This window comes from Gouania willdenowi, chromosome 9, assembly GCF_900634775.1.
Source record: "Gouania willdenowi chromosome 9, fGouWil2.1, whole genome shotgun sequence".
Lineage (NCBI taxonomy): Eukaryota > Metazoa > Chordata > Actinopteri > Blenniiformes > Gobiesocidae > Gouania > Gouania willdenowi.
Window position 1 is genome coordinate 25,004,737 of NC_041052.1, and position 17,204 is coordinate 25,021,940.

Consider the following 17,204-nt stretch of genomic DNA (forward strand, 5'->3'; position numbering starts at 1 on the left):
CAAGTGGGCAAAGTATTGGCATGGCCATTATTGCTCAGAAAAGGCCAATGGCCAATCCTCCAGGTTAGAAGGGTTAAAGTGTAATTATTCTCAGTGGAATTTTTATGCACTTAATATTATCCACACATGTAGTACACTTAGTATATGTAGCTATATTTATAACCTGTATATTATTGCTGAAATACTTTTTTTAATCATCATCCCACACATATAGACAATGCTACATGTTGTTTTGCCTATAGCTGCACAAAGTGAAGAATACAAAAGCTGTACATATTTTATTGCAACCTATTAGTACCATAACAATTTCCATTACATTATATTACAAAATCTTATGTACAAACGCAAAATAGATCATTTGACACAAAAAAAACTGCTAGAAATATACAGTAAATACAGTGCTTGATTGATACAAGCAAATCAAGCAAAAAAAAGAATGTTTTCTACACGTACTAGAAACAATACAAACAATGAAGAGAAGGTACCTGATCAAGTTAGGGCAAGGAATTTCAATCAAACCTTTTTCCTTGACCTATAGCTTTTGTGTTCCATGTTGTCTTGTTTGAAGCAAGATACTTAAATATTTGTGTTTTATACATTTTACTGCATTTTTATTTCATTTTTTTTTATGTGCATTTCATAAGACTGTCATTATTATCACGCCTTTATTCCAAAACAAAAAAACATTGCTGTAAGATTGTTTTATTCACTGGATGCATTTCCTGTGTCAACCTTGTTCTACTTGCAAAATATCTTACAAGTTTTCTTTTAAAGCTTTTTTTTTATCTTACAAGTGAAATAATGTGCTGTCATCCAAGATATTTGCTTACAACCTGGAGCAATGCATAGTTATATATAATCTTGTGTAAAATAGAAAACTGTACAGACCATTGAGTAGCTGTACTTTTATTTATACATTACATTGTTAGGACTGATATCACCCTGATGTTTCAATATTGCACTTTTAACATCATCTTTCTCATCCAAACTCATCTGCAGCCACTCCATTGAACAAAAGAAATATTAGGCCGGTTAGTTGAATGATATAGTACAGTACACATTAACACTTAATGGAAAGTGTTTGGGTTTGGACGAATCATCATGATGACTTTCTTTAGCGAGTAGGCTCCTCCTCTGAATTCCGCCCAGTAGACTCCATCTTGATATCGACTGCGGTAGTGTCCTCCTCTGTACCAAACTCCATTCAGGTTTGAATGGGCACAAGAGTTGTACCACCAGCCTCCTTTCTGGTAGTGGGCACAGTTTCCTGGTAACAAGAGGAGAATATATTGTTACTCGTGAGAAAAGCTAAGATTACTGCGATTAAGACGAATTCCTTCAGGAGATCGGTGATATGTGATAAGGAGCATTTTTTTTTGAGAACTGCCAACATGGCATAGACATGCCCAGAATAACAGAAAGCACAATGTCATCAATCTAACAAAAAAGTGAACATTTAGGGCTTATGTTACAGAGCAAGATTACCTCTTATCGTGCTAACTTCCAGGATTTAATCATCTTTTACGCATTAACAGTGACAGCAGCTTCCTGCCTGGGTACTTTCATTCCTGCCTTTTTTGTAACAACAGTGTTGTTTTTGGTCTGAATTATGGATTTTAATTATTCATAACTTTAAACTTAAAGCTGATATCCAGAATTTCTGAGAAATCTATGTTTATGTATGATTCTTTTGAAATGTGAAAAAAATACCTAACTAGTCTTTTAGCTTTGGTCTACTGCCAGTGGTCATTCATATACATTAATGTATATAAGTCCCTCCTTCATCCTATTATAGACCCCTATAGAAATGGAAACGATCGCCGACTGCGCCCAACCAATAGGCTTTGACTTCCTGTTTTTGAGACTGTCAATCAAAGGGAATGCAGAACTGTGCATACGTTGCAATCTCCACCCCTTTTATGTGAACACGCACGTACCGAGGCCCAACCCCCCCCCCCCAAAACAAAAAAAAAACTATTGCAGGTGAAAAAGAAAATGTGCTTTTTATTAGACCTTAACTCTAGGTTTTGCCATTTCAACTCATAGGAATATAAAAAATCAAACCAAACCATAACAATCTGGTGTGTAGTAGATCATGTTGATTTTTATTTTTATCTGACAACCCCTTCGTGATACCACTCGTACCCTCAATGATACATCTTCTGATCTTGTTGGTAAACAAGCTTCGTCTGTAATCAGTTGTAACAGTGTCATTTTTCTTTTACCTGTATATGTGTCGTGGTCTCGGTCCAGGGTCGTGAACTGCTTGCCATTATGCCAAGTGAGGGAGTCGCCCGCGTTGCCATGGTAACGGCCCACCCTGAGCTTGTAGAAGTCCGCCTCGGGCTCCAGTCTGAAACTGGCATACTCTGCAAAGACCTTCCTGCCAGACCAGTCTTCCATTGTGACCAGCAGCTTGTAGTTCCCCTGGTTAGTCAGCCAGTAGATGTTCTCCAGGCCCAGCCAGTACTCGCCGTCAATATTACCAAAGCCTTGCTGTGAATGCAGTGAAAATAAAGGCACATCAGTGAATGTTAATTTTACTTCTTTTTATGCCAACATTAAAAGGTCTTTCTTTTTTTGCTTATTGTGAGTTATGGCTGCTGATGTATTGTGTGTTTTATCCTAAAAGGACTTCTTTCTAAAAGGACCATCTGTGTAATATATTTGGCACACAAGCAGACCCCACAATTTCAGTATTATTTTGTTAGTGCAAACCCAACAGGATACACTGAGTGATTTTTATCTATCAACATAGGTAATAAACCCATTTATCCTGTTTAGGCTCACAGGAGACTGGGATCTATCCCAGATTACTCAGGAAACAGAGAAGCGACACGCAATGCTGTTCTTGTTATAATTTTGCAATGAGTTTTTTGCAGCATTAAATCATTGAGTAAAAACACTCCTTATGAGCACATGGCAGATTTATTGTGGCAAGAGGTTTTTTGTCAGTTTCATTCTTACAGAAATATTTTTGAACACATTTCCAAACCCTAACCCACTCTTTTCATTAACATGTGCATTCAGACACTTTCTCCCACTTTCCAAAGGGAGGATTATCTTGAGGTGGATCCTTGGTAGATATTTCTTTGCATTGAAATATTCAATGCGAAGGTCTTAAGTTAAAAAGACAACTTAAGACCTTTTTATTTGTTCAATCTTTTAATTAGCTACTCTTGGGCTGCTATGATTCTATGTTGACATGACCTTTTGTACTGGGTGTTCTGTTTTTGCTTTTAAACTGTGTTGTGAAGCACTTTGTGGATTTTTGTCTGTGAAAGGTGCTAAAAAAATAAATGTTACTTACTTACGTACTTACTTACATTGTGTTTATATTCTCACCAAAGATGGTGATTTTTCCAGAACCATGATCAAGCCAAAACAAGTAAAGTAAATTTGTGTACAATTTGTTTTTCATTTTTTTTTGCTTTTCACTACTTTTAATAGGACTGTTAGATTGAGTGGAATCAATGAGTCACAAGGCAGTAACGCAGCCAGACCAAATTAGACACTCATAAACCTTAAAATACTGTACAGTCAATGCCCATCTGGTTAATGTCAAAACACCTAACACGTGTCACCAGCTTGTAGCCAAACTATGAGGTTGTTGGTTTGGTGTGAGATGTTGCACCTTATATGTCTCCCAGTTTCTAAAGAAGTTGACAGAGCCGTCCACCCTCCTCTGGATCACAGTCCAGCCGCCTGGGTCGTGTCTTTGGTCACACCACACCTGCATGAGCCGGTTGGCATTCTCCGGCTTCACCAGGTACATGCCACTGGCAGTGTGGCCATCCTCCAGAGCCTGCAGACAATCCTTGAATGGACCTGAGGAGAATGAATACAGCATTTTTCTTTTTTTTTTTTAAAATGTTGGCTGAATGTATTTTCTAGATAGCGCCTATTAGGAAATCAAAGGAGTTGTTAAAGTCTACTGCGGGGAATGCTGGTATTCCACATGGGGTCTCATTTTAACAGTACAATTGACTTTGGCCTCTCAGCTCATGGGGGAAAGAACTAGTGGTTGTGTAGCCAAAACAAACACTGGCATCAGAGTAACAGGAATCTGAACTAGTGAATAATGAAACAGTAGCAAAAACTTCAGAAAGATCATTTCCTGCACAACTACTTTCCAAGGTCATTTCTTAGTGTCACACAGTTTCAGTGGATAAAAATATGCTTGTTAACGAGATCTTTCTTGAGATTACACAGCATGTATGTAAGCAATTGTATGCTTGTTGCCTGTCTTGGAAAAGTTGTTGAGCAACTTAATTCAACAGCAGGTAAATGGTGGTTTTTTTTTTAGAATGCTGCAAATTCCGTAAAAACTAAATTGCACACATGCAAGTATGTTTATCCGTCTAACCAAACGGCACTACAAACATGATTACATTTTCACTTGTGGGATTTGCCAGTTGACATGCATTACAGAGTGTTTAAATCCAATTGAGGTGAATGGAAATAGTGAACGTTTAGAGATGATGTAAGAGATGTCTCAAAATAAAGAAGAAAAAATTGTGGATTGTTTTGGGTTTTATGGAATCATTGTGAATGGCTCATGTTCAACCATCCATTTGCCCTGAGGAATGTCTCTGAAGTGAAGATACAAGCAGGAGAGTTGCCCCTGCCCTGCCCCGCTCTGTTCTGCCTGATAAAGCCTGCTGCTTTGGTGGAACGTATAACTGGTTCTTGCCTTGTGCAACTGGAGCAAATGACATCACCGACTGTGTATCTCTGCTTGCACTCTCCCCCTCTTTTCTGTTTTTGCTAATTCCCACCACATCTGCGTCTTCCTGTCCAGAGTGTAACTATTTGCTATTTACTAGCCTGTCTTTTGGGAAGTTTGTACAAAGGCTGCTGTGAACACCAAGTGAAGTAATAGGAACCATTATTGCAATATGCTTCAATGGAGAACTGTTCCCATAATTTTTTTTTTTTTAAGGATTTGATCTTTTTTCCCACTATTTGTCGTCAAATGAAGCTTTCAAATGAGAGGGAACGGTAGATGGCTCACTGCTACTGAATCTACTGAGTTTTACTAACATTAGTTTTTAATCAGCCAAAATGATCAAAGGCTGCGGGCATACGGCCAGGCCAGTTTTTCCTCTAACACACATCTTGTGTGTGTGTGTGTGTGTGTGTGTGTGTGTGTGTGTGTGTGTGTGTATATTTGGGTAAATTCTTGTGAAATGTGTGATTGTTTGTTGGACATACCAGAAGGCTTGTCTGTGGTGGATGGACTGTTCGTGCCAGTTGGCATTGTTGGCAACGGTGAAAGTGATTTTTGGTCACTCTGGATCTCATTGCTTATTGGGTTGCTGATCCGAGGAAGCACCGGCAGTTGATGAGGTTTGTTGAGAGGGGGAGATGGTGGAGGTGGCTGCGGCCGCGGCTGAGGGATTGGGATGGGGATGTGACGTGGAGGAGGTCGACTCTGGCACTGCTCCTCCAACATGGCGATAAGAGTCGACTGGTTTGTGGCCAAAGAAGCCAAGTGTTGATACTTGTGCTCGAGATCTTTGTAGCGACTGGTGAGCAACTGCATCTCTGAAGTTTGGTTAAGGATCTTGTTCTCCATCTGTGCTAATTCCAAGGCGTTATCCCTTTTCCTGATGATCTCATGTAGCAGCTGCATGTAAAGCTGTGTGACTCTGGAGTTCATGTTTCGGCTCTCCTTCCTCAGAAGCTTAACCTCATTGACAATACCTCCGTCCACCTCCACCAGCTGCTGCAGCGTCTCAATTTGCCTCTTCTGTTTCTGTAGCTCCACATTTAACAGCTCTAATTCTTGTTTGTTGACCCGATTCTCCAGCAGTGCCTCGGGCTCCTTGGAGTTGACACAGATGGCGCCGGTAACTTTTTGTTGAGGCACAATGAAAGTGTAGGAGCATTTGTCCTCTGGCTGCTCAGCTGCAGCCCGTTTGCTCCTTCCAGCATAAAAGAACTCTCTCTCGAAGCCGTCCTCACTGCTCTCAAACTCCTGAGTCTTATCCCTGCCATGGTTACTGTCCAATAGGCTCCCCTGTGTCAGCTGGACACCCCACGTTAGTCCATAAATAAGAAGAAGCCCCAGTAAAACCACTGTTGGAGGCTCCATGAGTCAAACTCCTAAGGCCTGAAACAAAAGGATAAAAACAAAGAGATGTTTTAAATTTGGTGATAATGCGTCATTCTACATTTGTATTAGTGTATCTATGAAATATAGTTTACAGTTCATATAGTGATGTTGTGTTGCTACAACATAAAATGAGAGTTCTGCCACTAGCTGTTGATGCACTTTCAGTTGTAATGTCTATACCTCATAAAAACTGAGTGAAAATATTACATAAACTGATGGCGCAAACTTGAGTGACTTTTTTGCATGCCTGGTTGAGAGCCAAGACGTCATCAGGATATTTAATAAGTACGAAAAGATACAGGCTTCTGGAAATGATCATGTCTGAAAGGAACTTCCTCACTTGCTCTGAATGAAGGAATGTCTTTAACTTCTGCACTTGACATTCTCTGGCTGTTCTTTTTTAATCTGTCTCTAATGTTTACCTATCACTGCTGTATTTATTTGCACATCGTGTCTTACATCAACCTTTGCTGCAGTTTGTGCTGTAAGACTTTAATATAGGAAAGTGCTAAACATATCACGATTGAGAATCAGCACACATGCATGTCAATATTAATTGAAATAATTGAGTTGTGTTTAAAAACTGATATTCTCCAATGAAAGCCACGCATTTTAAAGCGAATTAAAAACAAGTATTTTTATGTAATGTTTTTATGTAATGTGTTTTTACACTCTGAGTCAGTGCCATTACTGCTATGGGCGTGTGTTTGGTTTGCTGTCCTTGCTCCAGCACTCTCTGGGTGACTGCCACAGTTTTACAGTCACCACTCTGCTATCTGTTCCCGAGATAACTTTGGCTATAGAAGAACAAAAAAGAAATCCACAACCAGATGATCCTACTCAAGGAGCATTTTTAAATATTGATCGAGTTGCACCAGCTGTGAATTTAACCTTTAAACAGCAGAGAAGCATACATCACATGAAAGGGTAATCATGATTTATGTGTCCCCATTCAGCATATGTGCTGAAAAATATTGTCAAAACCAAATGGAGAAATCCAATGGCACACAATCTTCCCTGTTCACTTTCAAATTCCTCAATAATTTCACAACACAGCTTGTTTAAGTTTGCATTTAAAATGACCCACAATATTTATGAAGATGCTAATGTCAATATATTTGTAGTCTAATGTTCCTATAAGTTCTTATAATAAAAGGAGTAGCTTTCTTCATTATTTTTAGTAAGTGTATATGTAAAAATAAATAAAAATTGTAACATAAAATTAAAAATCTTTGTATGAAGCTATGTCCAGTCCTGATGTTTGTATTTTATGTATCATTCACACGGGAAGTTGCAGAAAAAAAGTGAATACATCCTTGACTCTGGGATGCAAACCTCTCTGAAGAGTATTTGAAGATTTGTTTCTTTGGTCTTGGAGAGATAACTTTTGTTTGTGTTGAACAAAAGGGAATTTAATATATAGAAGACATTGTGGTGTAATGTGAAGAGGAGATGCCAACGAAGGCGAAGGAGAATGTACCTCTTTTCTCAGGATAACAAGGCCTTGAACTCCCAGGGCACCTAATTAAAAGCTACTGCATATTGGATTACAGAGGGGTCCTGTCTACCACTTGGGTCCAAAGAGGCCCATCTAATCATAAAAGCATTACAGAGAGGCCCTTACTGACATCATAAGAGCTGCGTAATCATGTGTCAATCTTCCCTCACACTTTTCTTATAATGTATCACTGATGGGTTAAGACAAAGATGAGGACAAAAATAGAAAGGAAATGTTTTTAGATTAAAAATGTGGAAATAAAGCCAGTACATTAAATTTCAGCTATAGAGAAGATTAATGCAACACTTGCAGAATGCAGAACAAGACCTAACTGTTACTCAATCACCCTCCAGTTTTATCTGTCCAGAATCAATTGCAAAACTTAACAAACAAAGAAAGAAATAGAATAAATCCTGGTAAAATAAAAACTAATGCCAGAAAACTTTCTCAACGATTTTAAAAGCTCCTGCTTTGCACCAAATATGTAACATATTGTGTTCAAAATCTATAAAACTTCTCTCCCAATGACAAGAATGGAACTGAAATCCAATAAAGTTGCATCACTTTCCTTCTACTGGGCGCCTGTAGCTTTTCTTTGTGAGTCAAGCTCAGGTGGACTCTTTCAACATTCTTCTTCTGATTTCAGAAATAGAGAAGTGTGGTTTCTGTTTAGCGGAAAAACAAGTACGCTCATATCTGTCAGCACGTCATTATGTTCCTGATCATCCTAATCCTCCTTAGAGACCCCCAACGCAGTGACATCATTCTGGATAAAGATTCAGAAACACACGTTTTTCTTGTTGCATAGATACTCATTGGATTAGGATACTAAGTTTTTCTTGAAATTATATGGATTAAGTCCAAAGGATTGGCAGAAACAAAGTACAAGTCCGTTCTATGATGTCAGACCGCAGGGACCGCGTCCCTTGTAAAGTGCTGATGACTGTGTTTGGCGAATGGCTACTGTGGTTTCTGCCCTCAGAAATCCCGTTTGATTTTCCCCCAGCGCTGAGGAGTTCCATTTTGGCCGCTGCATGCTTCGCTACACTTCTAAGTTAAAGGGAAAATGTTTGCAGCTTGTGATGAAATATGTGTTTGTGATCTTCCACGCTATGTGCGTGTCGGAGTGTTTTTCCGTTAATGTGTGTTTTCAAAGAACAACAGTCTCTCAGAATCACAGTATACCATCTGCCTTAGCGGAGACAGCCTGTTATTAGCCCGTCGATAGTCTGTCAGAGGAGCCAGCTCCTTGTCCTCCTCCATTACTGCTGAACTGCATTAGTAGCTCCTTATTGTCCTGAAATGAACTTACTTTAGCCAACCCAGGCAAAAGCTACAGTGTTTAACTAGTGTTGAGAAGTGTTAAAAATCTCTCTCATTCTCTTAAAATGATTGGCAGATCCACTTCTCAAAATGATTTGGTTGTTCCATCTTTATATTCTCGACTGTCCTCAGTGCAGACATGCAGCATGGGAGGGTAGACTATTTCTTATCAGTGAGGAAATATTTTTTTTAAATTAGACTAATCTTAATGAAATGTGACTCACCTATGTCATAGTTGGTTTCTCAATTAATCGTTTCATGCAGATCATGATTGTGCATTTCATCATGATTTTTTTAAAAAAAAAATTTTTTTAATGTTGGTGCCCATACATTCGGACGTTCTTCATCATTAATAATGGGGATAGAAATGTCTTACTTTAAAGCGTAAATGATCATGGTACCATAAGCGCTGTTGTTTCTTTTTTGAATGGCACTTCATTGTTTAACCTTGATTTTACTGTAGCTGTACTGTGTTATATCAGATAAGATAAGATTAAATACATAAATGAAGTTCAAAGACTTGCAACAACTTGAGCTTTTGCTTATTATTTGGTGATGTGGGTCATAAAAGCCAGCTCAATTGAAACCCACTGTTCAACCACACTGCTGTGACATTGGCTACGTTCATCCTGCAGGTCTTAATGCTCAATTGGGATGTTTTTGAAAAATCCGATCTTTCGTGTGCTCCTTCATATTACTCATTAAATGCATCTTCCATCAGTTCGGAGTTTGAACGGAATGCGACCCTGAAGTGACCTGCACGCACCAAAAAGTTCCTGAGGTACTACTTCCCCCCTCCCCAGCCGCTCTTTCTGGCACGAAGAATTATGACGTTATAGCATTTTAATTACGTAAAGGTTGGATAGAATGTGACCTGTCGATTCAGACTGCAGTCACATTGCAAAATATCACATATGTATTGGATTTATATGTGGCCTGGGTTGGATTTGAAAAAAATCAGAATTGTACTGTAGTGTGAACATAGCCATTATGTCATTAGTTTGTCATTTAAATTTTAAGTTCAAATATGTGTTATTTTTAATATAAAGACATCTTTTTTGCTGTAGACTAGAGAGAGATGAAATACTCCTCCATGCCAATAGGTGGCAGGAGGTAGCCTGTAAGGCTCTGACGTGGTGTAAATTGTTTAAATGGCATGCCATAATGAGGTTGGTTAAAAATCATCATCAACTACAGAACATTACTACATAACGACCCAACTTTTCATTCACTGGTAGCCAAAGCAGACAGACAGGCCAGCAGAGCAGCTTTGTGCCATACGTTCAGTCTCCAGCCTGACACTTTATACCAGTGGTCGCCAACTCGTCAATCGCAATCGACTGGTAGATCTTTGAAACATTCCGTGTAGATGGCTTCTCCCGTGTATGAAAGTGTGTGATTGCTGTGATACCTCATCCACACAGTTGCTCCGGTCAGAGAGCACAGCCACAGCATGACAACAGTGATGAACTGTTCATTAGTTCATCAGTGTAAAGGATAAACAATGTGATGAGATGGTATTTTCCTCATGAGCGCCAAACATTTGCGGGGTGTGACCCTGGATTTGCGTGACATCAGCGCAATCTGCAGTCCAGCAATCCCCACCGTCTCTGGTTTTGCTGCGCATCTGTCGCAGAGAGCAGAGAGCAGCAAGGACTCAGGAGATCCCGCTAATTCACGTGTAATCACGCGATACATATGTGTGATTCAACCATGGATAAATGCAATATTTACAGTATATGTGAAGTGCGATTTTAAAAGTGCTCGGATCGGGCCGCTAGAGCCGAAATGCACAAATCTATTGCCGAAAAAGAAAGTGTTAATTTTTTCAAAAATGTGGTATCAGCGGACAGGTTTTATTCCCCTGAGTCTGAATATGTGCTCGGTTTTTGGTTAGAGTCCAAAATGGGCCCGTTGGAGGTCCCGGAAGGTCAGTGTTTTACCCCTTGAACAAGTAGTATTTTATTTTGAAAATAATCTGGATATTTTATTGTGTCTATGTACTACTTCCTGTTCCGCACAGGCTTATTTTTGTTAACTTACTGCAGCACAGCTCCAGCATCCAGCAAAAATAGAAGTGCTGCGTATTTGCTGCAGAGGGCAGCAGCATGACTCAGCAGTGACGGTGCTGCGCTGGAGCAGATTCGCATGCGGTAGAAATTGACACACTGACTTTAATGGAAACCTATCAGCTGCGTTGCTGTTTCGCAGCAGTTACGCATCCAGGGTGACAGAGAATATTATCGCCCTTACATTCCGCGTCAGGACCCCTTAGCAGCCGAACACTGCGGTGTAAAAAACAATAGCTGCCCGTTTAGATGCCTGAACAAAACCACGGGAACACAAATGAAACAGGAAATGTATAATAATCGCAAAAAATGAATAAAAAAAGAACACAAATACAGTGCATTATGGCTGATTAATGTTCACTTCTGCTAGCGCACTTTTTTTCTCTGTTTCTGTCGATCCAGAATACAACAGTGTCATAAACAATAGCTGCCCGTTTAGATGCCTGAACAAAACTACCAGAACACAAATGAAACATAAACAAAGAATAAACAAATAAAAATACATTATGGCTGATTAATGTTTCTGTTGAGCCAGTCCTTGTATGTTTTCAGCGTAACAGGCACATTAAACAGACCAAGAGGATCAAATGATACGGCCAGTTTAATATGCTAGTTGTTGGACTAAAGCTGTTCATGTAATTCAAATAAAGTTAGCCTGAATAAAAAGCTTGAAAGTGGAAGTAAAATCCGCTTTTTTTTTTTTTTACACGTTATTGGGTAGATCTTACTATCGCCATGGTGGAGTTCAGGGATCTTGGGATTGAAAAGGTTGGTCTATACGTACTGGATGAGAGACAACTTCAATCTGCTCCAAGAAATCCGCACACTTTTGCTTTCCCTAAAGGATAACCTCATTCTTTCCTCAAGCATGTTACTCCTCAAAGTGTGTAACATGACATTCAGAACATGATTAGGCATCACTTGGCTTAACGGCAAGGAACATTTATACAAATTGCCCATTTAGTAGAAGAGGCGGGTGTTCTTGTTCGAATTAAAGCTCCATTGTGTCTTTTTCTTGCTTCTCTGTGTGCTTGCTGTGATCTCATCTGCAGAAGTAGGGGGTCCTGATGATTGTTTCGATAAGTTCCAGCATACTACCTCAAAGCCTCTCTATTCAAACACAGTGCTTGCTACAGAAACAAAGATGGGATTAAAGTGACTACGTCCCTGTCCTCCAGTGACCAGGAGAACATCCTAAAGCTGTCGTCAATGCAACTCACTTTCCCTCTATTTAGCTTTATTTTTAGATATTAAAAAGCAGTTTATGATTTGTGAGCGTGTGTTGCATAACATCAATTGACTGCCCATTCAACCATATGTTTTTAAAAAGCTGTTTTTTATCAGAACTACTTCACTACCCTTGGGATTTTGCTTGAGCATCGCCCTGCAGTGAAATACTTCCTCTTTGCCAGAACTTTTCACAAGAATCAATCCAGTTTGTCAACATGCAAGAGCACCACTCATTGGCATCCAAAGGTTGGTCCGACAACAGATGTTGCATGGTCATCTTAATTAAAAATAAAGAGTGCAATTATTTGGCTTTAATAAAGTGTCACTGGGCACCAAATTTATTCAATGCCTGTCATAAAAATGTTTGCGTGAAACATGCATTGATGAAATGATCAACAACATACATACACATGCTCCACTGTTGCAAAATAACCAAAGAACAATAAGAGAAACATGCTGAAATAATGTTAAGACAAGATGACATCATGCTTACGAGATAAGTGCACAGCGCTGGTGAGGCTCCCTCAGATGACTCTCCCTGATGTTTGAAGTTTCCTCTGGCAGAAAGTCATCCCAAGTGTGAAAGCTGCTCCTTCCTGAAAACACGTCGACTTTCTCACCTCAGTCCATTCCAACTGTGAAGAGGTAGTAGAGATATTTCGACGCTAAAAGGTGACTGGTGTTTGCCCAACAGAGGTATAACTGACAAGTTTGGTAGATTATCCCAAAATTCACTTGAACTGCTTGGCCGGCTTTCAGCAGACAGTGCGTGATGTGAGGTGGATGTTGAAGTAGCTTCCTGATGAGTCCAGTAGAGGATGTGAGACGCCTGTTAGCAGAAGACTGTCACTTTTCTGAGGGTCAAATCCATCACTTGTGCCTCAGAGCTTCAACAGGCTGTGTCTCTCTCTCAGCAGCACCCCCCACTCTCTCTCTCTCTCTCTCTCTCTCTCTAACCTAACACACCAGCATTAGTGCAGTGGGCAGAACCTTCCCCTCTCCCCTTAAAATGAACACATTCTTGTTTAAAGCAACAGGCGTATTTCTCCACCCCTTCTCTCCGTGGCACAAAGGAGATCCACAAGCATGCACAAGAAGCCTCACACACATACATGACTCAAATTTCCAACACCCCCCCCCCCCCCACCCCCTCAACCATTTCACCACTACCACTATTTCTGGTTTTGGTTGCATGGCTTTCCAGCACTGATCAGGTCCTAATTGGGTGTGAGCAAACACTTTTGCTGAGTTAGAGGGAGACTGACAGGTAGGAAGCAGGTCCAGGTGTTTTACTGCATGGGACCAGGGCTGACTTTGGTTTACAGCCCTGGAGGTGAGATGTCTGGAACGTTCTTCTGAATATCACTGCTGTGTGGAAAAATGCATCCATTCCTTCAGATCTAGGGCTCTACATGTTCCTGGTTTGGTGGAGCAGGGAATATGAAACACATCAGGAAAAGTGTTCTTCCAAAGATCTGTAAATTTCTCAAGAAAATAAATGGTTTCAGGTCTGTTTCCAGTTGAGTTTATGATTTTTGCCTCAAATAGTTTTTGTCAGACAAAATATTTGCTGAAAGTTTCTCAGTAATCTTTTGAAATTCATATTAGCAGCTTTTCAAACTGCTTATGTTGTTAATCACTGGTTGTAACTTTAAATAATTGTTTTAAGCCTTCTTTTTATTCAATTAAATTACATGACATGACTGATGCGGGCTAGAGTATTGATTTAATTTGCTTTATGTTTGTTGCACAATAGTTGTACAACGTCATTGTCTTATTTTTGCTTTGTATCTTCAGCCGTAAAGCTTGATTTACGTCTCACAGGATGTGTGATACCACTGGAGTATAATTGTTAAAGTTGTTGCAGATGGCATTTAGCTTTTATGTGTTCTAAATCAATTTGTTATAGTCCCCGGATATGTACAAAAAAGGAAAAAGGAAGAAAGGAACTAAGTTGGTGTTTTGTTTCTTTTTTTATTTTGCTAAATCTGATTTATTTTATTTAAGTTTCCATTGAATCATTTTATCCCACTTTTGTCATTCCAAAATAAGTTAAATCATGCAGTAGTAGCAAGAACTGATCCCAACCTCATGTATTAGATTATTAATATAAAATAATGATTTAATTTTAGCAAACATTTTATCACAATTAGGCTAGGTTTTTAGGCTTCGGAATAGTGTTAGGGTTAACCTGGATATGTTTATGGTAATTGTTATTGTGAGCTTGAGGCTTATTATTAGGTTAAAGGTTATACCTATAACCTACAATATGTGTGTGTTTTGCTTTGATTATTATGTATAAATGTGCTGCATCTCCATGGCAACAATGTGCTAAAGGGATACTACTGGGTCCGCTACAGCGAGCTTGACACCTTACTTTTATCCTTTTGTTTAGCGCAGTGATTCACAATGGGATTTTGGTTACAGTTTGGACCCTTGGGCAATGTTCCTAATGCCACAGCCTTCTTATTGTGCCATACTGGGTGTTGGTACAAAACTCTGACAAGATAGGACTGTTTCAAACCACAAAGCAAGTCGTTGACAAGCTGATGTCCTCTGTGGTGACTCAGCAAAGGGAAAAAGATGTTGCAATAATTGATACCAGTTGTAACTCAGACTGAATGAAGTGCAAGTAGCGCAGTCACAATGAGCGCTTGCATCAGTGTTTCTGCCTGGCCATCCCACCATATGTGTCAAAGTTAAAGTTCCATCCATCCATCCATTTTCTTCCGCTTTTATCCGGGGCCGGGTCGCGGAGGCAGCAGTCTCAGCAGAGATGCCCAGACCTCCCGATCCACGCACACCTCCTCCAGCTGTTCTGGGGGACCCCGAGGCGACACTAGGCCAGCTCAGAGACATAGTCCCTCCAGCGTGTCCTGGGCCTTCCACGAGGCCTCTTCCCAATAGGACATGCCTGAAACACACGACCAGGAGGGAGGCGACCAGGAGGCATCCGAAACTAATTTACAAAATAGGGATGTTTTGTTTTGAAAATAACAGTATAATGAATTGTGGCTTAACCACATTTAATGAATGGACGTTTGACTCTGTACAACATTTGATGTATAGTAAAAAAAAAAAATAATTTTTTTTTTTTGTGCGCTCTTATTTTGTCATGGATTCATTGTTCTTGCTGACACGCCAAAATATCACAGTGTTTCATTGCATTATTAAACAGTTCATTTGGGTTTAAACCCTCTGCAGTGTCTCTGAATTTCATGCTAAAGCATCATCTCCATTCATGTGTTTTTTATCAAGCCATAAAACGGTCAAAGAAATGTTCCCACGCATGTTTAGACACATCGAGTGAGAGTGGAAAAAGGAAAGTTTTTCACAATAGCTTGCAGTGAACCTTTGTGATGCTAAAATGTCCTCAGGGAATCTAAAAGGAAAGACTGTGTAACACGCCAGTATACAACAAGTGCAGGATTAGTGTCGATTTCCAAAAAAGCGACTTAGATAAATATTTAGATTAAAGACCTTCATCACCAGCATAAACACAAGGACATTACATAAAGGATATTGTGAGTTTTATATTCATGAAGGATTTCTTTATGTAAATAACACATGGTTTTGTATTGAAGGGCGGAGAGTTTTTGATTGTTTACTCGCTAGTTGGATTTCTTTCCGACGTGAATGGCTCTTTCTAAATGATTCTCTTTATGACATTAAGAATGTACTTTTGGAATCATTAAAAGAAGTTCCTGGCAGAAGATTTTTGGATTAACCAGACGGGGGCATATTTATTTTATACCATCCAAGAGTAGACCAAAGAACAGCTCACTGTAATCACACACAGAGAGGTTTGATCAAAGAGAAGTAGGATTTCATCTTCAGCTCTCATGTGTCACATTGTTCTGCTGAGCTTGCATTCAGTTTTTTTTTAAACCACCTTCAGCTCCTTCCTCTGTGAAATGACAGCTGCAGCTGCTTTTAGGCAGCATGTGAACTACAGGGCTACTAAGTGTTCTCTGTGAGTGACTCAGTGAGTCTGCCTGAAACCGCGGCGTCTGTAAGTTGATTAGCCGTCGTTCCAACTCTAATCGTCAGCAGGTGTAGGAAGACTGCATCACTGAAATGTCGGGGCGGAAAATGTTAGTCCCCTGGTGCAGTGGTAACTAATCGATGCATTTTAAAGCTGCATGCCTGTACCACATGGGAAAGATGGTGGAAAGTGGCTTCATGTTGGAAATGTTTTACAGATGGGCTCCTGAGTTGGCATTTTAAATGAATGGACATCATGAGGGACATGTCAGGCCCTTTAAAAGATTAGACCGTGCTGTCAAATTGTGTTGTACGGTCTTTGGAGATCATGGTATTGCAGCCAGTATGAAAGCTAATACAGTGTTGTAATGTTTGTATGAACCTCAAACAAAGTTAACCTGTAATGTATGTGTTTTTATACATGTATAACACTAAAAAACAGTGTTTTTAAATTGCTGTAAGCAACATTCACGTGTTTTACAGAAGGAAAATTCCATATGTTTACATTTTCTTTATTACAAACCAGTGCTTACTTGAATTTTTTTTTAATGCAAAATGTAAAATAGAAGTGTTGTGACCCCATGGGACACAAAATTTACAATTCGGAAGTAACTTGTCTCCCTCAAACAAGAGCATTTGCAAAAGAGTGTACAAACCAGTTTCTGGAATTCTGATCATGGTACCATGATCATTTGCACTTTAAATATGATACAGTACATCCAAATGTGTGCCCCCCCCCCCCTTTTTTTTTTGGAAAAATTGCAATGAAATTGGCAATTTAGATCCAATCTGGGAGAAACTTGATGGGATAATTCAGTAACCAACCTGACATAACTGACTCCAATTTCAAAATGATCGACCAATTAAGAGATATGAATTTTTCAAATTTTGAAAATGATCCAGAATCACTATATTGATCTGGATCCCCTCCAAAATGTAATGGAATTTTCAATGGCGGTTAAATTTTTTGTCAAAGTGTGTT

The 17,204-nt window shown here is 39.5% G+C and overlaps 1 protein-coding gene across 1 annotated transcript; it reads right to left on the minus strand.

The window, feature by feature from the left end:
* Nucleotides 1-263: 263 nt before the first annotated feature.
* On the minus strand, nt 264-13,262 carry angptl2b (angiopoietin-like 2b). The gene is made up of 5 exons (XM_028458197.1): nt 12,732-13,262; nt 5,215-6,115; nt 3,635-3,828; nt 2,226-2,496; nt 264-1,267 (listed from the first exon to the last, which is right to left on the minus strand). Exons 2-5 carry the CDS (start codon nt 6,095-6,097, stop codon nt 1,068-1,070), a joined length of 1,548 nt encoding a protein of 515 aa, XP_028313998.1. The 5' UTR covers nt 6,098-6,115; nt 12,732-13,262; the 3' UTR covers nt 264-1,067.
* Between the last annotated feature and the right edge of the window lie 3,942 nt (nt 13,263-17,204).

Excerpts from the sequence above, each read along its gene's own strand:
- angptl2b (XM_028458197.1), bottom strand. The coding sequence starts at position 6,097 with ATGGAGCCTCCAACAGTGGTTTTACTGGGGCTTCTTCTTATTTATGGA. Across the intron at positions 2,497-3,634 it reads GAAACTGGGAGACATATAAG|CAAGGCTTTGGTAATATTGA; the intron begins GTGCAACATCTC and ends CTGCATTCACAG. Across the intron at positions 1,268-2,225 it reads AGACCACGACACATATACAG|GAAACTGTGCCCACTACCAG; the intron begins GTAAAAGAAAAA and ends TCTTGTTACCAG.